The sequence below is a fragment of the Lipophrys pholis genome, assembly GCF_963383615.2.
Source record: "Lipophrys pholis genome assembly, chromosome: 14".
In the NCBI taxonomy this organism is placed as follows: Eukaryota; Metazoa; Chordata; class Actinopteri; order Blenniiformes; family Blenniidae; genus Lipophrys; species Lipophrys pholis.
In genome coordinates, this window is record NC_137633.1 from 19,930,958 (window position 1) to 19,958,806 (window position 27,849).

Sequence of the window (27,849 nt, forward strand, 5' to 3'; positions counted from 1 at the left end):
GATTCTGAAATAACAAATCTTGAATCACAAATCTCAAAGTGGACAGGTAACCACTGTGAGTTCCTCAGCAAGACCTTTGACCCCGATCAGTTCCCCAGAGCACCGTAATGTGGCTGCATTCAGCATCCTGATTACATGATTAGTTTAATTTTGTTTGGTTCACTGACAGAATTGGTTCGAATTGGGTCTACTGGCTGTCATCCATTCAAGTAAATTGGATCTGTAATATATAGATATACGGTTTGATTTACAGTTTACAATTTGCCACGGACAGAAACCCAGAGAAGTCCAACGGTGGCCAGATGGTGTCTGACAGTACTGCTTTCATAGCACTTTGACCGGCCTTATCTTTTTGGCATAAAGGATGGGTGCCAGTCCAGCCCCCGGCATACCTGGACGTGCTCCCATCTACAGCTCCGCTCTGCCCTGACCTCTCCTAACTCAAAACATCAAAGACTATCAAATGAAAAAAATCTATCCGACCGTGACGAACCGAGAACTATTCTGGGTCACAAGGAATGAAGAGTGAAGCGCAGCAGCTTCTTGGCTCGGGAGCAGCCGACTGCACACCACAGGTATGAGGACTGTTTTACGAGATAGCACCGCAAACGAAAGGATGAAAGAAGATGCTGATTATGGAAACCTGCTGGGAGCCGCATCCTCTCTGTCTCAGTGAGGCAGACAGTACACACTAACCGGCAGCGAGCAGCCTGGATGGCACGTAGGGAATGAGCTCTCTGTCACATAGCATCAACAGGGTTAGACTGGAGGAGGAAAGGAAAGAGGGGGAATGGAACAAGAATAGAGGCTGCAGATAGAGGATGAAAATGAAAGGGATTAGGAGAATGTTAACATAACAGATTGGAAACAGAAAGAGGGCAAGAACTAGAAGGAAAGATGGAAAAAGCAGGAAAAAAAAAAATAAAGATGCTGAGAGACAGAAACAAAGATTAAAGAGGTCCAGTGTTGGTGTTCAGGCACACAGGAAGGCCTCCTGTGATTTGACATACTGGCTAAATTATCAACTCAAGCAGGGCTATTAAAACCTCTCGGTGTGGGATGCATGTCTGCGCTGGTCTGTGTCAGTCCAGTCCCGACCCAGCATGGGGCAGGAACTATTCTTAGACAACATCCTACCGTCGACTCCGCACAGCACTCTCCCTGTCTGCCGACCTGTCTGTCCATTTAACAACCACTAATAACCACACACACACACACACACACACACACCCACACACACGTGCGCACCCGCACGCACACACACGCACACACACGCACACACACACTTCTCACTCAATAAAAAGGACTCCTAGCCGATCTAATATCAGGCTTTAAAGTGTTGTACACAGGGTTTGTATCAAGAGAGCCTGTTATAATTAAGCTGCCAGATTTTACTGCACAGTGTAGGCAACATAACAACAGCATGAGATAACTGTTTGCTGTCCACTTGACATTCCTGGACGTACACGCACACCACGAGCAATAACAGGATGCGAGGCAAAATGGCGAGCAATCTGTCTTTTAACACGTTATTCAACACATGCTTTTGCATAATGAAGGTAGATTTCTAAGAGAATTAAAGTGGGGCATGAAAACAAACCGCGGAGGAAGAAGTGGAGGCACCAGGAACGTAATCTCAAAGAAGGCCTCCGCCAGGAGGTTGAAGTGTTTGGAATATCTGCAGCACGTTCCAAAACCCCATTAATGGGAACATAAATCTGCACCATCAACCTGTTTATGTATTCATAAGTCAACTTGGTCCTCCTCCTGAGACACGACAGTGTTGAAGTGAAGGCTGTTGCATGCCTCTTTATTATTTAGGAGAGGACTTATATGTGTGTGGTATGGTCACCCCTCACCTCTAATCCCTGTGTATTAATTAGTCGGAGTTTTAAAACTGATGAGAAAAATAAGAAACATGCCAGCATCCCCTTGGCATTGACCCCCCCGCCCCTCCTCCCTTTCCATGGACACTCCTGTGTGAATTTGGAGCAAAGCCCCCGGGATAAATGGCAGGTTTAATGTAATCCCTATAAAATCCTGTTCATGCTGCTACTCTTTCTCTCCTTCGGCCTCTCCCTCCACTCTTTCATTTGTCCCTGCTCTCCCGGGGAGCATGTTAAATGGTTAACGGAGGGGCCAGCCGCGAGGTGTAAACCGCAAAGAGATGGGGCTAAGTGCTGGGAGCGTGGGACCACCAACTCCACGTGTGTGTGTGTGTGTGTGTGTGTGTGTGTGTGTGTACGAGGGGGGGGGGGGGGGGGGGGGGGGGGGGGGGGGGGGTTAGACCCCTTTTGCACAGCCTCCGCTTTTAATCTGCTCAGCCCGTCTCCCCTGCTTTCCTTGTCCCTCTCTTTAACTGAGAGTTTTTAGCACAGCCCTCAGCTTTAATCTACTCCACTCTGCGTCCTCTCTGAGCTCTGGTATTCAAGCCAGACAGCATGCCACTGGGAACCCATTCTGTCAATAAAAAAGGAGCGAGATGCTGGAATGGAGACACGTGAAAAGTGTGTGTGAGAATCAGAGAGAGAGAATAGAGAAGCCAGAGCAGAGAGACAGACAGGCGGAGGAGAAGGACGTTAGTCAGAGGGCCTAAAGTCCACACTTACAAAGTCGGAAACCCTGGTTCTTGGGCTGCTGCTGGACTGAGGTCTCGCTGTAAACTGTGGTCATGTCTCCTTTCTCACAGCTGTTGTAGCATCGCCCGCCACTGCACACCCGGCGGCACATCATAGGTGTGAAGACGATCTTTATGCGGTCCAGGCTGGAGGTGAGGTTGGCCCCTGGAACATACACACACACATGGCAGTGAATCAGCAGCAGCAGAAGCAGCAGCAGACACGGGCTGGAAACGAGCTGCATCCTTTCTCCTTCAGCCTCACTGTGACACACTCCCCGTCTGGGCAAAGGGAGGTTTATAAGCGTGCGAGGGTGTGTGCTGACTGTCGGCCAGTGGCACGCTGCAGCTAAACGAGCGGTGTGCCACAGGCCAACAAATAGGGAAGAGAATACTATTAGGTATTGGGCTGGCATCCAAACTCTTTATCTTTGGGAGAAGGTGTTTTAGATGTGTGTATGTGTGAAGGAGACAAAGCCCACGAAAGTGCATGTGAACATTGTGTAATGGTGGGAAGCCGTTCAACAGCCGTTTCCCTGGTACAGGACTAAACAACAGCAGACAGCTGTGTATATTGGACAACGAATCAGAAAAAAACATCAACTAGTGACAGAGGAGTGAAAATGAGGAAAGACAAGTTCACGTTTCTCTTTGCTGTAGGTAATGATGGCAGGTTTTGGTCCCTGCCACATGTCAGAGACGTGATTCCCAAACTCACACATGCTCAGAGTGAATGATGTGAAATATTTGTTTGTGTGAGGCAGACCCACAGAGAGGGTGACAGAGGGAGAGAGGAAGTGCGGCCTGGGGTGCTGCCAGTTATTCTTTCTTGCGGCTAATGTTCCATCTGACAATGACACCACAGGATGTGTATGCATGTGCTGGAGCCGAGCGAACCGCACCAGAATACGTTGTGTTTGTTTTGACGTCACTAGTGAGAGAAATTCTAAGTGCCTCTATAAAACGAGAACTGATCAGTGCATTGGATACACCGATCAGCCTTAATATTATGACCACTGATGTGTGAAGACATTAACATATTGTGTTTTTATTGTAGCACCTGGTAATGAGAAGATAATGAGCGAGATTGACAAGGAGGAAATTGTGATTCTCTTGGCAAATGGGTCAGAGCATCTTCAAACAGCAGGATTGTTTGTAATGGTCAGTATCTGTCAGAAGTGGTCCAGGAACTCATTGATACACATGATCTTATGGAGTGTTGTAGTGTTCCCTGGACAAGTGGATATACGTTTGAGTTTTGCTTCGTCATGACCCGCCCTACTCTGCCTCTGATTGGCTCCTAAGCCCTCATGCTGCACAGTAAACAGTGAAAACAAATAAATAAGAATATATATACATAGGTAGCAGCATGGATGTATGAACAGTAAGGTGGATATATAAAGTGTCTATTGGATAATTATTGCACATTTTTAAGGTGAAGGGTGTATAAATATTGTTTACGAGTTCAGACTCTCCACAGCTCTGGGGGATGCAGCAAGTAATAGGTAATTAAGAGGCAAATTATCTCAGGGAAATAAAATAGGTAATCTGGGTCATAGATAATACTGAGTGGTGCATCGGGGGGATTTGGAAGTGGGTGTATGCTCACTGAAAAATAAGGGGGTATACTACCTGCGTATACCCTGGACTACACTGCTGGTCTTATGCAGGATTCTATATGCAATTTCCAGGACTTATTTGATCTGCTGCTAACATTTGGTGCCAGATACCACAACACACACACCATGAGAGGTGTTTTAGCTTCATTGACCTGATTGTCTAATCATTGTATTGAAACACTACGTGCAATAGTTGTGTGCAGTTTTCTGGTTCTTACCTGCTGGCGATAAGGCATTGTTGAACTGTCCATTCAGCTGGTTTTCACTGGCTGGCCTGCGAGTGTTGATATAATGCACGGTGCTGTGCCCATTCCTGTGTCCTTGCCAGTTCCTGTGCTCTTTGCTGTGTCCGTTAGCATAGCCATTGCTACTGGGTAGAGCGTTGGAGGTGATAGGAGCAGAGGATGAGGGATAACGTTTCACTGTGCGGGAGGTCCCAGTCTGCTGAGGTGAGGCGTCAGGGGGTCCCCGTCTCACTTGGGTCCTGCCAATCACATCATCATAGGATCGTAAACACATGACCTCAGGGTAAAGCTAATATCCTACGTCTATACACTTTACAAAGGTGCAACGTATGTGCATCACCGTGAAATTCATTTAAGCGTCAACGGCATATGTAACGGACAATAATACTCCTGAGAGCAAACCATGCTGTCTAGGTCATAGCTTTGCTTAATTGATTTTACAGATAAATCCCAATGATTTGGACACAATTTAGTTTTAATGAAATGATTAGCACCATATCATTATCTCAAGCACAGAGGGTTTCTCAACTGACATCTGCTGGAAGTCAAGGAGCCATGACCCCCACCAATTAATGGATGGTTGTGTTTTATTTTAAAGAGTAGATTATTCACCACTGATTAACAGAAAAGAAAATATCAGGGAGCCAGTGGGAATAAGAGTCGCAGTTATCAGCTTGTGTTCATCTCTGGGTGGCTGATCTCTGCGCAGTATGTGATTAAACACATTAGATCTTTCCATCACGACAGCAGACACTCGTGTCTGCCTGACTGAATTATGAATTCTTGGTTTTGTCTGACTGTGGCCCACCAGGGAGCGAAAAAAGTGTTGCACTGGACTGGAGGAAGTATTAAAACTGGGGTCGACGAATAAGTCTGAAACAGTGTTGTGCACAGCACGTTTTGATTTTTTTTCCTGAAGAGCATTTCATTTGGGTCAATAACTGAGCCGGTGTTGTGCGACCTGGAAGCTGAGCTCAGTGAGTGACCTAGAGGAGGCGCGTGCCTCTTAGACACACAGGCAGACATGTCTACCTGCTCTGAAGGTCGAGGATTGATTGGGGAATGCTGGGATTCCAAAAAAAAAGAAAAAAAAAAAGAAGAAGAAATCTGGTTCCCAGTGATCAACCCCAACAGGCAATCTGCAGAACAGGACGAGGATGATCCGTGTCGGACAGATCAGACGAATAGTTCAACAAAACACACCTGTGTCAGTGTTGTAGAGTAGGCTAATCGGGCCTGTAATCAAACGTGAAGTGAGGATATAACCCGCGCATTACCATTCATTACATGTGGTCTGCAGCCACACATCTTGTATTTACTCACCGAACCCGCTTTGTCAACTCACAGACGCACAACAATAATCAGGCAAACAAAGATGAGCGCATGCACCAAAAAATGTGTGTGTGTTTGCACGCTGTAACAATAGCGCACAAACACACACACACACGCACACACACACACACACACACACACACACACACACACACACACACACACACACACACACACACACACACACACACACACACACACACACACACACACACACACACACACACACACACTCTCCCAGCTGTGTGCGATAAGGTACAAGTCTCTGCAGGTTTCTTTCTTTACAAAAGTACAAACGACATTCCTGCTGCCATGGAGAAACAAGACACAAAATAAGGAGAAGGGGGAGACAAACATTTGATGATGTGCTCTCACGTCATCATGTTGAAATACAACAGGCAGCACCTATAGCTGACAGCTGCTGACCCAGATGCTGAATCTCCAGGGTGGGTCCTGGAGATAGGATGTGATAAAAGGAAGCCAGAGGTGCCGGTGTCAAGGTGGTAGGGAAAAACCGGAGGTGCCAAACCCAGACACCACGTCCACTCTAAATCATGATCGGGTTTTTCCATCGTGAACTGGGACACCTGGCCCTCAAAGCATCCTGCTCACTTCCTAGACTGAGCCAGATGTTGCTCTCGCTGACATTCTCACTCTCAATGGCAGAGAGACTTCCTCTCAGCATGAGCTCACCACTATACCCTCCCTGCCGCCAGATCAGGGGGGCACGCAGCAAAAGCACGACTTGCTCAGCACGTTTGATGTCATCATTAGGGGCTTCAAGGCCCCTGCAGCCCGAGGAAGACCCGTTCCCTCCGCCTTGTTCTGGGTGACTTAAAAGCAATTTTCAAGACCTCGGCCAAGATTGCATGGAGCATGGCCTGATAAAACACACGGGGAAAACATTTGGGGTCTCACGTGTTGCCATACAGTCCTCATTAAATAGTTGATGGTGCCAGTCAGAGAAATGAGAACATTGCATGAAAATTTGTACTTTATATCATACAAGTTATTCACTGCTCAAGGAAATATTCTTGAAATTCAAAAAGACATTATAACACAGAATGACATCATCGATCAGTTCCATGTTTAGTTTTTTCGATGGTGCAATTCAATTACCTGTTCTAGTGCGTTTAACAATGTTAGCACACAACATCCACCAAACAGGACAAACAAAGCTCCCATCCAATGTTTGTTTGTCAATATATTTTAGCAATTAGCAGTCACATTCACATATTCTTCATTCTGTACTTGGTAAAAAGTGAAATCTATGACAGAGCATTTGTCTTCCATCCCATCGATCACTTGTAAAAAGATTTGATTTGAAAGTTGGCATGGTCCCACTATAATCAATCCATGAAGGTTTACAAGAATAGATCAAGACCATCCACTCTTCTGTCTTTTATAATTGATTCACCCAAGTTTGGGGTCAGAGAGACTGGAGCTGATCCCAGCTCACACTGAGCGAAAGGCACGCTAGTCCGTAATAGGAATAACAAAAAAAGACGATGAGTTCGATGCATATACAGACCTAGAAAACATTCAAATCCACCCAGGTGCTCAAAGAAACCCCTCAGGGACAAATGGAAGAATGCAAACGGCAAACAGAAAAGACAGAAACTAACCTGTGTGAAAACCCCAACACCCAGCTCCTTCAAATCAATAGTTTTACTCTAATTATATAAAATCCTCTATAAATTATGTATGCCCATGCAAATACATTGTACTTTCAGTTAGTTGGAATGATGGGGTTTTTTATTTTCATCGATGGATGGAGAGCTGGGTCTACATAAGCACAAAATGAAATGTGGTACCATGTCGATGGAGGGAGTTACCAAACATATCGGGGCATTATGACAAATCTAATCAAAAATTAACAATAAAAAGAAACCTTTGGTATATAATCTGTGTCACAAAGTGAAATTAATGGCAAAAAAAAAAACAGCAAAGAAGAGATTTAGAAAAGACTGACCTAAAAAAGTGTGAACATTTGTGATAAAAAAAAGTCTTCAAAAGAAAGTTGTGCAGGGCCAGTAGGAGAAACGCAATTCACCACAATACCAGTCAAGAAGAAATATGACGTGGCTCTTGATCTAAAATGTGTTTGACTCCCCTGATCTAAACTGATTTGTAAATCCCTTTAAACTCCTCCCAGTTATTTGCACACAACCAAAGTGTATTATTATGTTATTATGTGTGATCCTCAGTGCATCCCATCAGTAGATCAGCTTCATGTACTTGTGAGCATTGTATAATGTGCCCATTGTATACAAGCCCAAATCCTCAGGTCAACAGAAAGTCAATATATCAAAGCATGACGACTGGAAATATGTTGCTTTGTACGTCATTTCAGGGAGGTCGGCTTGTTTTAATCCGACTTTTTCTTTCTCTCTTTTCGCCTGTTTACATTACTTCTTCAGAAGAGGAGGGGCAGCACCATCATCCTGATCCATCTCAAAGCTTATTTTTCTTGTTCTCTACACTTCCAGAGCTTTAATACACAGACCTGTTATTAGAATCAATCAATAAAACTTACAAGGTGCAATCAGATCTGTAGAACCGCACCGAAGTTGAAACGCTCCGTGGAAGACCTTTTCTCTAAATGTGGCATGCAGTATCTGCAATCCAAGTTGGATCTCTAGCACGGTGTCAAAATGGTGACACATCAGCCTGAACTTGATCCTGGTGAAGAAAGGAGCCAAATCCAGTGTGTTAGAGGGATGAGAAGCGATGACTGTGTTTGTACAGGCACTGTGAAAGAGCACGTTCTCATAATGGAGCACCAAATTGCAGAAAATGCACCAAATGTTCAAAATGGAAATTAGGATTGTTGGATCACCATCAGGGGCATCGTTGGCATCATGAATCTTTCTTTTGGAGCAACTCAGGAAATATTAGAATGTTGGTTCCTACCAGTGCAGTCAGTGGCCTCCATTCTCCAGGTTTGACCAGTTTCTCTTCCTGGTTTAACTGTGCAGGAGATCTAACACAAATCATCAACAGTGTTCAAAGCATGGCATTAGGAAAGCATCCTGTCCAGGCTATGAGGACTCTCCGTGGTGGAGTTTTATTTTCTATAAATACAACGAATCCATTGTACGTAGTCTACGTAGTCCTAGTCTACCATCCCTCGGGAGTGAAGTGGCTGGCCACCGCATGCTAGAAATAGGATGAGTCAATGCTTTAGTTGAGTTTAACAATAATTGCTGAATTGCAAATCTGACTTTGGTTCAGTCTTATAGAAGATCCATCAGTATTTCGACTCATTGATCGAATCAAGGACAATCAATTCTATACAGTGGACAGCTCTTCTAAGCTTAGTACATGAGGTAATATTTCATGTCCAGAACATGTGCTCAATAATTAGATTCAAAGAAGAACACTGTGTTTTGAGCATTTTGGGGCCAAACACTTGATCAAAGCATCAGTCTTTATCTGATCACAAAAGACGCCTCAAACCAAGACATAAAGTCACTGGCACTGTCCACTTTCAGTCATTATCGTTCATTTCACATGTATGAAAAGCAATTAGAGGTAACTCTCATCACAACTGAAGAAAATTACAAATCACAGTGATGGCCAAGATTTGACGCTGTGTATGGAATAAAGCTGTAGAGCTTCCAATATGTTGTAAAAGTATTCTTTGGCAGTTGCTCGGTGCGTATCTGTGAGCTCACCACAGCATTACAACATGTGAATATTAATTCTAATAAAGGGATGACGGGCAGCGTGCATGGCGGTTCCAGCCTCGCCTCGTGACCCGGTTGAATGGCGAGGAGGCCTGATTGGAGCTCGAGCAGTCGAGCACTGTGAAATCACAAACCAGCACCGAGGACTGGGGGGAAGTCAACAAGGCGAGCAAACCCTCTGATCTCAGGACTTGTGCGCATGCTGCACATAAACCGCGCTGAGCTGGACCCAATGGGTTACACTGCCAAGCAAAACGCTAGGTGGACTTTGAAGATTTCACAGTTTGATGAGAGTGCGCTGGGAGAAATTCAATTAGGCCGGTCTGTTTAGGGCCAGAGAAACCCCTCGAGTGGGGGCTTGGAAAATACCACCTCCAATCATCTCGGCGTTGTTTCTGTAAACTGCACACTGGGAAACTAGTGTCTCCTAGACAGACGGCGAAATCCTGGATTTATTTGATGATCTTGTTGGCCCCAAATATTCCCTCACACACACACACACACACACACACACATACACACACACAGTGACCCAGATCCTCAAGAAGTGTTTACATCTTAAACCATCTCCGTGCCCCAGTCTGCATGACGAGCACCGCTTGGTGTTTACGTGAAGCGCCGCGCTCAAACATACGGAGCACAGCTGATTCACCCGCTAACAATTCTGTCTGCGCGGTGCTTTCCCCGTCCGCTCTGTATAAATCTACACATGAAATAAAGCACACTCGGCAGTTGGCTCGGTTCGCCTGGGCTCAGGATACCAAGTAGGTTTGGAAAGCGGGTCAGACCTGTGATATTAAACATTTTCTTCTCACAGCACTTAATGCTCAGCACAAGTCGAAGTTGGCAAAGCTCATTTTTCATTTTGATTTGTTTGAGAATACCTAAAGTCCAAAACCACATCTAATGACTTGGATTGTTGGCTTTCGGGAGTTAATACATCGATATGAGGAGCTCTGAATGGACTGTGTAAACAAGACAGGCAGAAGTGTCTGGGTCTACCTGATACCTTGGTGCCTTCATCCTGTTCATTCTGGACTGGACACGGCCTTTAGAGGGATGGCTGGCAAACCCTCTCACAACAGCAGGAGATTTAGCACCAATCAGCATTCAAGTTTCTCCACCGTGCTCAGAGGAAAATCAAGTCATTACTCTTTTTATTCAAACAAAATGTCTAATAGTTCCATTTACCTCTTTCCAACAGGGTGCATCAGCCAAAAGAGTCTTATTACGAACTGTGTATAATCGGGGCAATTTGAAGGCGATTGACAAACGGAGTAATAAATGAGGGTCATCAAAGTCTAAGTAAATAAAACACATTTGTCTCAACTGAGAAAGTGTTAAACGCTGTTGTTTCGTTCAGAGATTGGATTTGCATACCATCAATCTAACTGCAGCAGAGATCGAAAAATGTGCAAACAGTGGATGAAACAATGAAAACTTTGTACTGCGAAAGCACAGCAAACACGGTTGACAACAATAAAACCAGAAGATTTATGAGTGTATTCGGGACACGCTTTGACTTTTGCAGGCGAAGAGGGAGCGCTGTGAGGGGTTATGGATACAACAAGGGCTCTCTGGAGCTGATCCTGAGGAAAACTGTGTTTTTCACTGGAGGCACTGTTAAACTACGGGATGATTTCAAATAGGAGAATGTCAAGAGAAATGTTTTTCAGCAGAAGGCTTCACAACAGATGGTGCTCCACATTGCGCAGACTGGAGCTCGCAGACGAGGAAGGAGAGTGCAGACTGTTGAAGCCGGTCCCAGGAGGAGTCACTCGAGAACATTAGCAAAGACATACACACTTGACTCTTGTTCGTGTTTTGGTATTCAAAGCCCAATAGTGTTCTGAATCTCTGTGACATCCAAGACATTAACTGCGTTGTATGTAGGAAAAGGGAAAATATTCCAGATTAGCTGCAAAGATACAAGAGGCTTACTATGATTTTCGCTGCCAAGTATGACTTGTTCTTATCAGAATTTGATTAAGTAATAGGTCAGTTTTTCTATCAGATTTTTGATAAGAAATTCATTACTAATCAGGTATTTTAAGTCGGTTCTGTTTATATTTTCAGAAGATGGGCAGGTTCTCCCATGTTTGATCGGTCTCTCTCAGGCCACCCAGGAAACAGGTTGAAAAGTTTAAATGCGATGTTGTTGTGCCGCCTCTGTGGGTTTTGGGAGGCGAAGGCGGTCTCTGCATGTGCAGAAAGGAATTAATCCTCTCTTACCCACCCAGCCAGTGCGACAAGCCCTCTGTACCAGCAGTGGTCAAACCCTGCTGTGGTCAACCAGCTCATTTCTCACGCTTTGTGCAGCACGCCCTCATCCATTCATCATTCAAACGCTGAGGTCCCAGTGTGTTTCTTTCAATAAAAGCCAGAGGTCTGATCCTTAGCATGCACCAATAAATAAAATATCTAACCTCATGGGCATTTTTATTTCGCTGTTGTTGCGTGTTCCTCATAGCAACAAGGTCGTGCAATGGCACTGTGGTGAACTATGTGTTCATTGGAATTGTAAAAATAACTGGGCACTAGCCTCTGTCACATTAAAGTCTTACCCTAAATTACAGCTTTTTGTGAATGCTTAATCTTTGGTAGTAAATGTTTTAACTTCCAGAGTCTTGGCCTCGACTCCTCGTTTGTTTAGTGAGGTAATCAATCTCAAAAGCTCGCACACACCCTCTTGCAAAGTATTGATTTGGGTTACATGAACTACCTCAATGTATCATTCTGAAAAGATAAACGTTGCCCTTCAGCTCCTGTAACACTGGCAAGTTGCGTCCTTCTTCCAGAACCCATAGAGATCCACACTTCCAGTCAAACAAACATGATTTGAAACCTGATTGGATGGGTCTATTTTGATCTATTCTTTACGGTAGGGATATAGGTCCTGTTTACATGACGTTTCAAGTGAAAAGTCAACATTTTTTCATTTATGTTTCATAAAGGTTTCAGAAAATTTACACGGTGACATTTTGAAAACACACATGCGTGTAGAGAACAATATGCCAATAACATTAACAGTAGGAGAGCACGGACCTTTGTATGGACAGACGACCAAGTTGGATTGTCACTACGGTGACTGTCAAGAAAAAAACAACCAAGTCCCAAGAATTGGGAGTCATGACACTCTGGAGGCAGTGTTGTTATTGTCCTTCTACTGAGCATGTGCAGAAGATCTATTTACTCCGGCCATGGTGCGCATGCACACAGCAGCATCTCCACCGCCTACACAGAGCCCAAGCGTCAAAAAGTTGCTGTTTTCCCCATTTACATGACGATGTAATTGGATGTAATTGGAAAAAATTCCACTTTGGGAGCTATTTTTGGGAGTTTTGCGTTTTCACTTGAAAGCGATGAGTGGCTTGAGGAAGCACACAGACCAATCATTTTCAAGTTAGGCATGCTACTTGACCCCACTCAACCGATGAACTCTACGCATTACAATAGTTTGGCTCTACAATAAAAAAAAGCGATACACCGAGAAAAATTTTTAAAAATACAGACGACAAAGCAGAAAAAAGACTAGAAAAACATGGAACAAATTGCGCTCTCCAAAATAGTTATTATATATCTCTATCTACAATGAATTTATGTATTTTTAATAGACTTTAATCGATTTATCTGCTTTGTCTGCGATACTACATAAGTTGGAGAAATAGAAATATATTCTGCATTAACTGATGTTAGCCTGCCTCCGAAGTGGCCCAGATGTGCTCAGAACCCCTAAATGAAAAGTTGCTTGCCTTTCTCAGAAGGGTTTATTTGTGCTCTCATCTTATCTCACTCTGTTTTGTTCTAGTCATTAGTATTGGGTCCTTAATTTGTTCAAGCCAAGTTTTGCATCACTGCTAAAAATGGGATCCAGTTGCAGGAGCCCTTTAATAATGACTGATTAAATCCACCCAAATTACTTTATGCGCACCAACATTCAGACTTCCAACTAACTGATGTAACTTCAGCTGAACATAATGAGTGAATCAGTCATCAGACCGACCCACACACTGCCGACAGTTTCGATAATCTGTCACCGAAATACACACTAATAAAACCTCCTGGATATGAAGCAATAAAAATGATGCATAAGCTACTATTATGAGTAAGTTGTTATTCTTATTTCAAGTAAAAATTACTTTTCAAAGTACTTATCCAACACTTTATACTATGTTGAAGGTTTTCAAAATGAAAATGGAAAATGTGTGTTTTGGCTGTCCGTTTCCATGACAACTGTGCTTGGAGTCTCTGAAAGCACAACTTTTTGTTAACAACTCCAACTCTGTCATCGTGTGAACGGGGGGAAAACGCAACTTTCTGGAAACGCTCGGGCTCTGTGTCGACAGCAGGAACGTTGCTACTGAGCATGCCCGCCAGTAAATAGTTGATGGACAATAACAACAATGGCGGCTTCCAGAGTGTCATGACTCCCAGTGCATATTCTGCTGGGACTTTGTAGTTTTATGGTTGACAGTCACCATAGCAACAATCCAACTTGGTCGTCTGTCCAGACGTATGTCCATCGACTCGCCATTAATAATATTTATATCGTATTGTTGTCTGCACACGTGTGTGTGGTTTCATTACAAAAACTACCAACAGCACCACTAGTGGCCCATCATTAAAACTACATTATTTTCAGTGTTTCTGCCATTGCCGTATAAACAGAAATGGTTTTTAAACCATGGCCGTGTAAACGCAAAATTTTTTGAATCAAAAATGCAAAACCTAAACATTGTCGTGTAAACCCCCCCGGGCACGCGATAAAAGGAACCACCTCGTCATGAAAACATCTCAGGAATAACAGTGCGATCCTCCCAGCTGAAGCTTTTTCCTCGTGTGCATGGTCACACAAGGCCAAACATCAGTGAGCAATTAAGTCCCAGTCGTTGTTTGATAACATCTCTAGTCATTATGAGTTGGATAATTGTGGGTCCTGGCAGAATATTTCCCCTTGTGAAAATCTGGGTGTGTCTCAGGGCTTATCGCACCCACCACAGAGGCTGGATTAAATCATGTTCTCTCTGTCTGGACGGCCTTCCAGGAAGCCCGTTAGTAGTAGCCAGAGCCTGGGTGAAATGAATTACAGTGAGGTTGGATTGATTCAGAGCATTTATTTTTTTTTCCTGCCCCAGGGGATGAGGCTTGTAACAACTGTGCCTTAAATACACAAAAATCCACTGTGGACTGTTATTCGGATTAGCCAAAGTGCTACACAGACAAATGGAGAGATGAAATTCCACTTAATTTTATGGGTATAATTTCCAACGCCGCCTGCATGAAAATAGATTCTCTGTAAACTTGACCTCATTGAGGTCTGCCGACAGAACATGATCAAAACATATGACTACTGCTGCCTGAATTCGCAGGCCAAAACCTGTGAAATAAACAGCTCCTTTTTTTATCTCCAGGGGGGCAGCAGCAGTGCCAATCTGTCTGTTTTCACCTCAGCATTTATACAGCAGAGGTTTTGAAGCTATAAGGAAGTCGAGATGGAAGCAATGTAGTGTGGTCGCTGTGGTTCAGGAGTCAGAACCAAAAGCGCTTGAACATCGGTGAGCTGAACAGCCATTCAATATTCTCCAGTTTATTGTAGCTGCTCTGATCCTTCGCTTAGTCAAAATGTTGCAAGACAGGTCAGCAGGAAGAGCCATTACAAAGTGCTGACTGAGGTTATGCCTCGATGCTGGTCAGTGTCATGTGTCGGACTCGCTTTGACAACAAGCCCAAAACCTTTTCCAAAGAGAGAGGTGAGTGAGGGAATATTTTTTGAACAGGGCTTCAAGACTAGTTTGAAAAGCCATAAAAGATTTGGTTCACAGGGAGCACAGGGGGAGTGTAGACACGAAGGATGCCAACACAAAGCCCGGGCTTGACATTCAGATATAAAAGACCAAATTCATCTGCGTCAAGTTGTGCAAGTTACTGCAGCGCTGTGCTGGATTGAAGTTTCTTTTCTTTAAAAGTAGTGGAAGAAAACTCCTGTTTGACTTTGAGTCGACTGGATTTAGATGTGTAACGTGCACATAGTTGTGTTATTGTAGTAATCAGCTCTGTGTCGGTGCGTTTAATGCAGGGTGTCAAACACATTTTAAATCAGTGGCCACATACAGCCCAGTTTCATCTTGAGTGAGTCGGACTGAAAAAAGCAATGCCATAATAACCTTTGAATTTAAACTTTTTCTTTGTTGTTGATCAGAGTACGTATGTGTGTTTTAATAATGATATGACGCAGAAAGTGTGTAACATGTAGTCTTTAGAATTACTTTCATAATGGTTGATAAGTTCTTTGAGAACATAAACAACAGAAGCTATTTTTGCAGAAGATAAAAGTGAAAATCTCATGGAAACTTCATGAAGTGTAACAGTAAGATTACGCCCTATTTACTCGACTGGAAATTTATAATTTTTACATTTTTGTTTCACAAAAGTTTTGCGTTTACACATTTGAAAATGATGCTGTTTTCATGTTGGGTCGCTAGTGGGTGCTGTTGTTTGTTTTTGTAATGAAATCACATGCTATAATGCTATATGTATGGACAGACGATGAAGTTGGATTGTTATTCCGGGTGACTGTCAACTATAAAACTACCAAGTCCCAGGAGAACATGGACTGGAAGTCATGACACTCTGGAGGCAAATATTATTGTTATTGACAACATACTGGTTCACGTGGAGAAGAACTATTTACTATGCCGTGGTGTGCAGTAGCAGTTGCAATATTTTCAAAAAAGTTGCATTTTCAGTGGCTCTGAGCACCATTGTTATATAAACGAACCCCTGAAATGCCACAAAAGTTTTCTGTTTTCACTTGAAAATGTTGTTGGGGCCTTAATTTCATAATATTGGTCAGTCATAATGTGTCCCAATGCTGGTCAGATTTGACCGTGCTTTATCTGCCTTTTTACCCTGGAAAAGGTAAATGAACAGGATTTATGCAGCAGTTTTAACTGTTTCACCCATTCACATACCAATAGCTAAACAATATGCTCCATCTCCATTGGGAGCAGTTTGAGGTTCGGCGTCTTGCTCAAGGACACTTCAACACACAAAGATATTGAGAATGAAGGTCAAAACCATGACGTTGGAAGACGATCCACTCTACCACGGAGCTGCAGCTGCCGCCACAGTCTACTCCTCTGCTCGGCCCCACAGGATCCTACATCCTGAACATGTGAATGGATTAACTGGTGCTGCACACAGCCGCACTGCTAATTTATGCCTCATATCTGGAAGACGAGCCTGATTGATGCCGCCTCCATCTGCCTCAGCGTCGGAGCCGGAGTGCATTCTAGGATAGGCGCCCCTCTTCCTCGTACAGTATCCGTCCCTCCGACAGCTGCATCTGCACAGGCCCGCTTGATGAGGAGGATTTGGCTTTGGATGAGGAGCCCGCTGGCACGGCGGCACGGAGAGAGTGTGTTTGGGACGGGGCTTTGGGCGAGTCAGGATGGAAGGGGGGAGCGAGACATATCTGTCCCATGCTGAGTGCTCAGTTCTCCATTGTGCTTTGTTCCCTGCGGCCTCGCAGGAAGCCAAACACTCATGAGAGTCGTTTGGCTCCGTGTTCGCAGAGAGAAACACACCAACTCTTCCTGGCTTGTTGTCTGTTAAAGCTGCTCGCATCCAACAATTCTACAGCGCGTTTAGACACACATAATACGAAGTCTAGCATGTGCTGGATCGATCGTCATCCATTTGGATACACAGTTGTGCATTTCTTTCCTCTTGCGGCCTTTGGAAGGTTCACCTGAGGATAGGGAGGCCTCAGTCGCTGAGTCTGCACTCTGCCATGTTTCAACCCACAGTAGCCGAGGTGCACAATGATGTTTCCCAGCACCACAAAACCACGGCAGAGGATGTCGGCCCGAACTCCGGAAAGCCCTGTCCCAATCATATTGCAAGTGAAAGTGCTCACCAGGAACCGGGGCTCCAGTCAAAGGTCAAGTTTGTAGCATTAGTCCGCTCTGCAAACAAGCGTGCAAGCAGAAAGCCGGTTAAAATGACCCGGTTCAAGTTCATTCCCGGTCTCCCCATGCAGAGATACAAATCACAACCCTGGAGTCAGTCACACGCCTGGTTTAGTGGAGAGATAGAGCAGCACATACAACCTGTGGGAACTACCCTGCCCTTTACTCTTCACTCTACTATAACCTCCTTCCCCGTCGGCAGGCCTCTTGTGTTTTGGCAGTCGGCGAAAAGGGAAAGAAGAGGATGATTTTGGACAAGTTCTCTCCGAGCAGCAAAACAGACTGCCAGGTGGTACCGTCTGAAAACTTTCCCAGGCTCAACTTTTAACTATAAATTTTAGTCATAATATGCTCAAATGCAAAGATATCAAGAGTGATATCAGATGTAAAGCTTCACTGGGATGCCAGCTACATGTTCAACATATTATCTTGTCAAGTGGATTACTACTACACTTCATCCATACAGTTATTTGGGGATCATTACTCCCACACAGGAGATAACAGTCAGATTCTGTACAGGTGCACGGCGACCTACGGGAATTGGACAGTAGCTCCCGGCATTGCCGGCGGTATGGTTTGTCAGGGGTGGGAGTGAAAGCAACCAGTGATCCATGATTAACATGGAGAACTCCCACTATGACCACAGTTTCCTCTGAGAAACGACTGTGTGGCCGTGCGCAAAGCCTTGAGTCAACAAGCCACAGAACCACCAGCCCTATTAGTCACCAGGAAAACGCCAGCGCCGATATAAGCACGTCGGTTAATGCAGTGAGAGTCATAAATGTGACTGTCTCACAGGGTGTTTTTATTTTTCTTCAACATCTGGTACAAAGTAACTGGGTGCAACCAAATCTGGGATCAAGTCTTAAGCAAACTGGGCTTTAAAAAAAAGGGCTTTTGTTAGTAGGACCAAGTACATTGAAATACAGCAGGATTTAACTTAAGCCAACTTTCTCTCGTCTAATATTTATTGTAATGCTTTAACTTGAGTATTAATGCAGTCGATCTAACGTCTATACCACTTTATCTAGCACAGGGTCTCAGGGAGCCGATCCGAGCTGATAATGGGCAGAAGTAGGGCCGCTACTTACACTAAAGCTCAATTTAACATTTTATTAAATCACCGACAAATGTGTGGTTTAATAAAATAGATAATGATTTTACCCTCCAGCTAGTTCTGTTCTTTCTTTCAATGTTTGATTCTATTTTTCTTTTCAAACGTAGACCCTGTTTACACTGCAACGTTTCAAGGCAAAAAGTTTTGGGTTTACACCGCAACATTATGAAAATGATGAAGTTTTCATGTTGGGCCACGAGTTGGCGCTGTTGGTTGTTTTTGTAATGAAACCAGACACTCACATGCTGTTTGTCCGTTTTTTTTCTCCAGGTTTTTGATACAATCGTAAAGATCTTCTCTTAGGTTTTATGCTGTTATGCTGACATTACGCCTTGGATCAAGAGGAACATGCAAACTCCACACAGAACGGCCAGAATCCAACCAGGATCTCCCCGCTATGAGAAGTGGCTGCGAACCACTGCCTATATGAATACCAATGTTTTAAAAACGGTTACCTCACTGCATGAAACAATGTCTCAGTGATGTGATTGGAAACGAGTCCTGGCCAAATATAACTGATTGAATACAGCTGAGAGCAGGTTTTTGCAATGACAAAATGTGAGTTCTTAAAAAATTCCACATGATGCATTCAATAACGTCGCTATCTCTGCCAATACAAATCCACTGTGGCGTTGGTGCACCAACAGTCATAAAACACATTTAGTTACACTAGATAATGTCATTTATCCTGAGCAATGGTTGGTTGACTTTTTTTTTTCCTTTTGCCGTAACGCATGGTATCATATTGTGTGTTCATTTTTCATTGTTCCATCCAGCATTGTTCACAGTCACATCATATTTAGATCAATTTCATTGCATTCAACATGTTTCTAATTACACTTTAAGTCCAGAATTTTAACAAAGTCACAACAGAAAAGTCTATACTGCCATGTTGTATGATATTAATAATGAAGTACAAATTTCCCATAAAGACTTCGTATTATATATTATAAATATTAGTATTCACAGATGCAACCTCCTAGTTAGACTTTGGGAAAAATCAACTTTGTTTGCATGCTGGGAAAATTTCAAGCTTTTCTTGTTTATACTGAATAAATAGAACATACAGCTATGCATGTACTCAACTTAAACTTACATTTAGGTGGATGATGTTTATGTCTTTTTGTATTGAGATTTTCCTCCAAGTAACAGCGTTCTTTTTCTGTCAGCTGATAAAAAGTTTTTTTATGAGTTAATGGTATATTCTTTATGAAATGCTCACAGATAATTACACCTTTCTTTCACATTTAAAAATCTGTCATTTTGAATTTGCAAAACATTTAACACATGTGGTAAGTATATTGGGCATGTTGATAATGTAACACGAAATGTGCAATGTAATGTGCTGCCCTAACTCACCAGCATGTTTTGGTGCACACCACTACTGCACTGTGCGGCCTAAAATTCAGTTAAAATATATTTTATCAAAGTATATGTTTTTGAACTGGATGCAATGTTCAAAAACATGAAAAAAAATCGGGATGTAATGTTCAAAAACAACAAACAATCGCTGTACAAAGTAAAGTGTAGTCCAACAAACCATAAGCGTGACAAGACCAAAACCAAAGTTTATATAAATTCATTGTAGATTTCAGTCGTCGATGCTTGTAACCACCACACATGAGCAAAGACTTGTTTAAACTTCTCCATGTCCAAAGACAATATTTCAATCACATCATTAGCAATAACATGCTGCATTCTTTTAAGTTTGCAAACCAAACAGACTTGATCTCTATGCCTTCCACTGATGTTGTGTGGTCTTACTTTGGTTTGTGGCCTTAAAAAGAAAATATCGAGACATTCATTGATCAGATTGACGGTACGACATGAGCTGTGTGCAGTGTGACCTCAGGCTTCCATCAATCAGGTGGTTTCTACCAACGTCCTGAGTCTGATTATGTCACAGAGACCAGGGAGAGCGACGACCTTTAGAGGGGTGACCTGCGTATTGCGCGCACATCCTGCCCTTCCCCGTTCTGTTTCCTGCAGTGAGCTGATGTCACAGAGCAGCAGGGCTGTGTAGATGATACGAGGGGCTCAATACGACCTCTATGCCTTATCAGAGCGGCAGCTTAGCGAGGAGTATCCACCGCTGGCCCTAACCTTCACACCGGAGCTGGCAGACATGCGAGGGACAAGCCTATTCACTGCTGCTGAGCACCGAGCGCACAGGAAGCAGAGAGTTGTTCCACTGCGCAGGTCAAAGAGGGAAACGTTCATTTGTTTTCCAGCTGAATATAGGATGTGCCTATTTAAACCTTCCTCAGTGGATCACTGAGCTGTGACGTTTGGGATGCAGTTAGAAAGATCAGAGGAAGGAGTGGAAACCAGAGGTCGGGTTGCGTGGCTTTAAATCGCAGTTGACAGACATTCTGAGTGGTTACTGAGCACATCTCAGGAACTTCTCATTATAAATGGCACTTGTCTGTCTTTTCTTTCTTTTTTCAGCTTTATTTTTCAAGTCGTCTTTTTTTAAAATGGCGCTCCATTCAATCACTCCCTGGTAACCGCAAGTAAACAAAAGTTTTTTTCGAGAAGATTGTTCTCATGTCAACAGGGTCTTATGCATGCAAAACCATTAGAATCGTCACAGGTAAATTTGTTTTGCATTTTTGTTTCAGAAAAGTTTTGCATTTCCACGGCAACATGTTGAAAACGATGTTAGTTTCCTACCAGATTTGCTAGTTTTCTAGTAATAGCAATCTAACTTGATCGTCTGTCCGTACGAATGTCCATATACTCTCCATTGGTGATGATCACATTGTATTGTTGTCCGCATGCATATGTGCGTGGTTTCATTACAAAAACTAACAACAGCACCCACTAGCGGCTCAACATGAAAACTACACAGTTTTCAGCATTTCTGTCATTTATGTGTAAACAGGCACGTTTCCAAAAACGTTGCTGTGAGCTTTATCTGAATTGTCATGTGAACGTTGCCTTAAAATATGAAGTGATAAAGATAAATTATATGCTCTTAGCTGTCATGCACGCACTCATTCACCTGCAATATCAACTGGAAAAAGTAGATTTGTAGCCAGAAGGATTTGTTGTTACCTTTATGTGGCCAATATAATTCCAGAAAGAGGATTAGTTTGACTGAACAAATTGTGAATTTTGGATAAAACTGCGATCAAATTCAATAAAGAGACACATCTGAATGCCAAAAAACGTCTTGTGTGTGTGAATGGTGTCAAGACTGATTAAAGTGTTCTCACTTGATTCCCATTCACCCTGGAGCCACACGAGTCAAACACATAAATGTGCATAGATCAGAAGAAAAAGCCTTGGAGGGAATCATAAGCACACCAGGTCCTGGTTTGTTCTGAGATCATTCAGATGTTCACACACAGACACATTAAAGCACAACCCAAAGTACACTGCTGGCGCATACAGTGCCGGCTGGCTTCATCGGAGCCAACATCTGTACGGTTGACAAATAAACATAAACAGTCCACGGATCAAATTTACGCTAAATGAGGTAATAATAAGGCAATAATTGGACTTTTATTATGAACACACTTTAAGGGTTAGTCTTAATAAAAACAAGTGGAAACTCACACGGCAAAGAAGACTGTTTGGACAGCTACTAGAGAAACGCCTTTTGGTGAAAGGCTGTGACTTTCTACATAGCATTGGAAACCTTTGGTATAACTGATCTGTAGAAACACAAAGTTCAAGATCTGTAATTTGTAATGTAAATTATTATATTATATCATATTTTATTGTACAAGTGTAGGTAAATGCTCCTGCTCACGAAACCCCTTCCAAGTCGACACTTTGAGGTGCATTTTGCGTGCAATTCACTGGAGATCACCTAAGAATAATACCATATTCGTGAATGTTTTGGCGTGTCTGGTGCACACTGAGCCCCCACAAGCAAAAAATGAAGCGTGACACCATAGAAATGGACGTGTGAGTAGAGGAACCTTTCAAACAAAGGGAAGCGTTAAAGAAATCTGAATTTAGCTACAGAAAGAGAAAGTGAAAAACAAAGACAGGAGAGATTCAGGAAAGATTTCAGGACCTAAATTGGGCTATAACACAAAATATTAACAATCCAAATGTTTATGCATTAAGTCATCATGTCTACATACTGGATATGTTCTCATTTGTCCAGGTAGAAGTCATTGCAAATTGAATTAAGTTGACTGGACTTTGTCATATGTTTTGGAAGACATTTCACCCTTTCATCAGTTCATGCTGTTCACCAGATTATGTGAGCCAAGATTCTACATGTGTTCTTGTAACACATATTTTTGCACCCAATTTTCTATGCAAAAACCTTTTTTTGGGGGGGGGGGGGCACAGGAGAACGATAGACATGGATTTAAGCGATCAAGCTCCAAACTTGTAGAACCAAAGACCAGATTCAGGCCCGTTTTACACCACAACATTTCAAGTGAAAATACATCGTTTTTGCATCTTTATTTTAGAAAACGTTTGCAAAGTTTATACCGTTTTGAAAATTATGCTTGTTTGCATAGAAAAAAAAACTGAAAACATGAAAACATTGTAGTTTACAAGTGGGTGCTGTTGTTAGTTTCGTTATGAAACCACACACAATACACTATAAACATTAACAATGGTACAGTGTTTACACGGACATTCGTATGGACAGATGAAGATTGCTATTCTGATTGGTATAACTGTCAAGCCCCAGGAGAATTTGGACTAAGAGTCATGACACTCCGGAGGCAAACATTGTTCTTATTGTCCATCTACTGTGCAAGCAACTGTTTTCTTTGGCCGTGATGCACATGTGCAGTAGCAGCATTTCAGAAAAGTTGTTTTCTGCTGTTTTCAAAAAGTCCCACCTTGGAAGCTGTTTTTTAAAACGTTGCATTTTCAGTGACTCCAAGCACCCTTGTAAACAGACCCCAGAAACGCATGAAGTTCTCTGTTTTCATTTGAAAACAAGCCTCAGTTTGGGTGAATCTTCTTTTATGATCAAACTTAAAAGTAAGACTTGATAAAGCCTCCAGTTAAAACTGCCTCGACTCACCTTGAACCATTTACACGGTTAAGCTGCTTTAGGTTTAGACTGCTGGGATATTGAACTCTGAGGGTTCTCTCTTCACTTCAGAAGTCACCATCTCATGTCACTACTTTTCTATTTCTGTGTCATGTCGTCTGTGCTTTCTCTGTACCAGGCCTCTGGCAGTTGAGCTGGAAGTTGATGAGGACTTATGGTCTGTACCGCCTAAATCCATCAAATCTGCGGCATGTGGGTCGTTTGATGTCTGAGTTGCACTTAGTTTGTACTCAATCAACCGGTCCAAACAGGAAGTTACCACCTTTAAGTGGAAAAAGAGTCGCCCTGACATGGCTATGTCGTAATTGGGTGTTACGTAAATAATATGGAATTGAACCACACTGAATTAACTATAAGACCACAGGAGTCAAACATGCAACGACCAACTGCTGGAGAATATTGCTCAACTTTTTGTTGTGCAATATTTACAAACATCCACAACCTATTTTGTGCCAAAGGGAAATAAATAAGTCAAGCAAGTGTTAAACACAGCAATTTGTTTACTGGAAACTATGCAGGTTGATGGCGAAACCCTCCTGATTTGGTGAGTGAGTCAATTGTTCAAACACTCGCCATCTAACAGAGTAACCAGACCACAAAATCTATTTTGGTTACTTCCTGCTTAATCAAAAATGAAACAAAACCAAAAAAAAGCCTGCGTCCGAGCACACAGGTTTTAGACGCTGGACTGCTGAAAGCGTGCAAAGTATCATCTTCGCTAAGCTGCTGACAAACCTCGACCGCAGACGCTACACTTTCCCCGTCTGCCGCCTTTTGACATGTGCACGCGATGGGGTTTCCAAACCGTGAAGGAGTGTTGGCTGGACAGTGAGAAGGCCAGGCAGCAGCCTGGGACTGAAGGAATACCACTAATATGCTGGTATTTCAAGTTACATTGTTCGGCTTAACAGATTACCTTCTCTCGCTCTCTAAATGACTCTTTTCTTATTATCATTCTTTTTGTTCTCCCCCTCCTGGCCTGTCTCGTTCCCTCTCTGCAGTATGTCTTGTTCTTGGCGCCACTTGACAGGCTGGGTTAGTAACAGGGTGCTGCTGACATAACAAGCCAAGTCCCCTCCAAGAAAGACATATATTGTACCTCGCACCTTCTCTAGTTGGGATAAATTAAAGGAGACTGACTGGGTGCTGCGTGTGCTGGGAAACCTTTGCTCCCTCAAGAATATAAGTGGGGGCAAAGCCAAGAAGATCTATCTCAGCCTGAGCATCTGTCCTCCCTACCTCCCTCCTCTTTCTCCTTCATTGAGCCTTGGCACCAACCTCTCGATCTGACTCTGACTCTCCGTGACCTCACGTTGCTCGTGCTTTTCTGGCTTTGGAAAGAGCGGAACCTCAGCGTGATATATGAAACCGAGACTTGCTTCCACATCTTCTCCAGAGGGAACGCTGTTCCACCTCTAAAAGATCATTCCGGGCCAGGAGAATGCAGAAAATCTGCAGAAATTCACCAGGCTCAAGCTTTACGTGTGAATTACGCAGGTAATCAAAAAGGTTCCTGGAAGCATCTACAGGAGTCAGTCAAGTTATGAAATCCAACCTTATATCAAGAAGGTTTGCATCTTTGGAAGATGTTTTTAACTAAAATGATTACAACCAGGACACTGGTGGGAAAGGGTAAATGTTTACTCACCGTGTCTTATTCTTTGGAATGTTTTTGGAAGAAATCATGAACAAAGAAATCCAGCAAATACTTCTTTTTTTTATTGCTTTAACCTAGAAACAATCTCTGCTAACAATGGGTGAGGATACACCCTGGTCGAGAGAATGGAAAACTCCGTTTACACAACAACGGTGTTCAGAGCCACTGAAAACACAACTTTTTGTGCACCACGGCCGAAGTAAATAGTTCTTCTGCACATGAGTCATGAGCTGGACAATAACAACGTTTGCCTCCAGAGTGTCATGACCCCCCCCGTCCGTATATCCCTGGGCCTTGGTAGTTGTATTAGTTAAGAGTCTCCTGGAATAGCAATACAACTTGGTTAATGTTTATAGTGTATTGTTGCATGCATTACGTGTGCGTGTGGTTTCATTACAAAACCAAGCAACACTGCCCACACAGCCTGGCATGCTGAATCCATCATTTTCAGCATGAATGCGAAATCTTTCTGAAAGGAAAACACAAAAACAATATATTTTCTCTCGACAACTGGGCTTGAGTGTCACCATTTGGTCTCTTGTGGGAGGAAACAACCCACACATACACAGGAAGAACATCCAGAGTTCACACATGAAGTCCAGGAGTCAGATTCAAACCAATGGCCTTCTTGCTATAAGGTGTGCCAACTACTACACCAACATGCTGCCCATGATAACAGACGTTTAAAACTGCTATTTAGTTTATTTAAAAACTCATTTTAGAACTGGATTAAATGTAATGTAAAGAAAACAAGTTGTAATTATAAAATAAGCCACAGTAAACAACCATGCAGTTACTGTATGAATAAATCACAGTTATAGCATTAAGACAATCTAACATGAAAACAATTTTTCGAAATGCAAATTGAATCAGGTCAACTGGACTTGGTCATATGTCTCAGAAGATGATTTACTTCTTATCTAAGAGCTTCATCAGGTCACACTGTTCACTAGACTAGTATGGATAATCAAACTAACCAAATTGATGGAGCAATCGTGAATGATTTGCTGCGTGACGGCATCTCACTGCCAAAATCTGTCCTTTAATGAAAGATGAGTAAACACTTGAGGCTTCTTTAACATTGTGTGTGGAAATGCTTTATATTCTTTGTTTCCCGCCTTCTTCCTCCTTCACAAAACAATAAGTGTCGCAGGTTCATCAGTTGCGAGACTTTCTAGAAAGACTTATCTTCAGATACCAACAGCTGTTCACAATAGCTTTTAAGTGTGCATCCAAACGCGACTACTCAACATGAGTTCAAGTATGTGCAGCTGTGAGTTTAGAGTTACTATCGAGGTGTGAGAGCTGGCAGCCCTGTTTTACATCTGACTTCTCTTTTTTGGTCCGGTCTAATGATGACTGGAATCGTTGTAATCAATTTATAAAAAAAAGCGGATATGGTACCAAGGGTGTATGTCTCTGTTACACCAGAGGGAAATGACTGGTCTTGACCCTCACCTCACCTCTTATAAACAGTTAGTCAGCCTCCAGCATAGACATAACAGTAAAAGTAGTCATAGAAAAGGCACTTATGATTCAGGAATACTGTCTGCTTCTGACAATGCTGAACCTACTGGTGAGTCTCTTTCTATTTATCCCAGATCAGTGACTCAGGACACAAAAATGTCCTGTGCTGTGAGTCAGGAACAAAGAAAACATATGCACAGCAACTGTTCAGGGGTCTTGTATTGATTCGAAGATTTACTATGACTTAAGATAATTGTTTGAGGAAGGAGGACGTATAAAAACTTCTTTTAGGAACCATCTGCCAAAACATTCAGTAGATTTTCGCCGAGCTACCACAAACATGTGGACGGCTCAGCCAGTGGAACTCTATAGCACCGGCAAGAGTGCAAAAATGACACGATGCATTCACAATTAGAAAGAGGAGCGCCGTAAATGTCAGCTGAACTCCAGGGAAGGGGGGGTGGGGGGGTTAGTTGCTTGGTGCAGAGGAGTTACCCAGTTGACCCAGACTGTGAAAAACACTGGGCCCGAGCCCAGAAAACGCAGCACAATTTGACAAGATAAGTCCAAACCTGTAAGCAATAAACATCCATCAAATATTCCCGGAAACAATTACTCCCTTTCAGCATCTTTGATCAAAAATATGGTTCTCGGCATGGTAAAGTGATTAATCAAACCGTAAAGTTATTTCCAACAAGATTGGAACAAAAGCAGTCGGACGTCCGAGCCAAGAAACTATTACGCCTGTCTGATTAGCGGCCTTTGGAGAATTTGCTGAACGCACCAGAAGAGGCCTTCGTCTGAGCAATTATTAGCTGGATACATTATAGTCACCGTTATTCAAATGAATCAAAGCGCAACGTGAAACCGTCAAAGTCGAAAGAAAATATAACCCTCCTGCTCTATTTTCATTGCAAACAGCACCGGCTGATACTCATGTCTGCTAAGCCTTGTTCTATTTTTCTACATTTCACAGATTTAATGTAATACATTTTCCTTTGGTTCACTCAGCATTTGTTTAACTTAGACTGTATTGAAGATTAATCATATGAACCCAGTCATCTGGTTTGATTTATAATGGTGATAAACACAGCTAGCACT

At 42.9% G+C, this 27,849-nt stretch overlaps 1 protein-coding gene across 3 annotated transcripts in view; it reads right to left on the reverse strand.

The window, feature by feature from the left end:
- LOC308120016 (latent-transforming growth factor beta-binding protein 2-like) overlaps window positions 1-27,849 on the reverse strand; it is a 112,357-nt gene that overhangs the window by 61,757 nt on the left and 22,751 nt on the right. For all 3 annotated transcript variants that reach the window (XM_080480371.1, XM_080480370.1, XM_080480369.1), the window contains exons 4-5: window positions 4,455-4,720; window positions 2,610-2,783 (exon numbers count right to left, since the gene is read on the reverse strand). In XM_080480371.1, coding sequence (XP_080336497.1) covers window positions 2,610-2,783; window positions 4,455-4,720 — 440 coding nt within the window. The remainder of the gene's footprint in view (window positions 1-2,609; window positions 2,784-4,454; window positions 4,721-27,849) is intronic.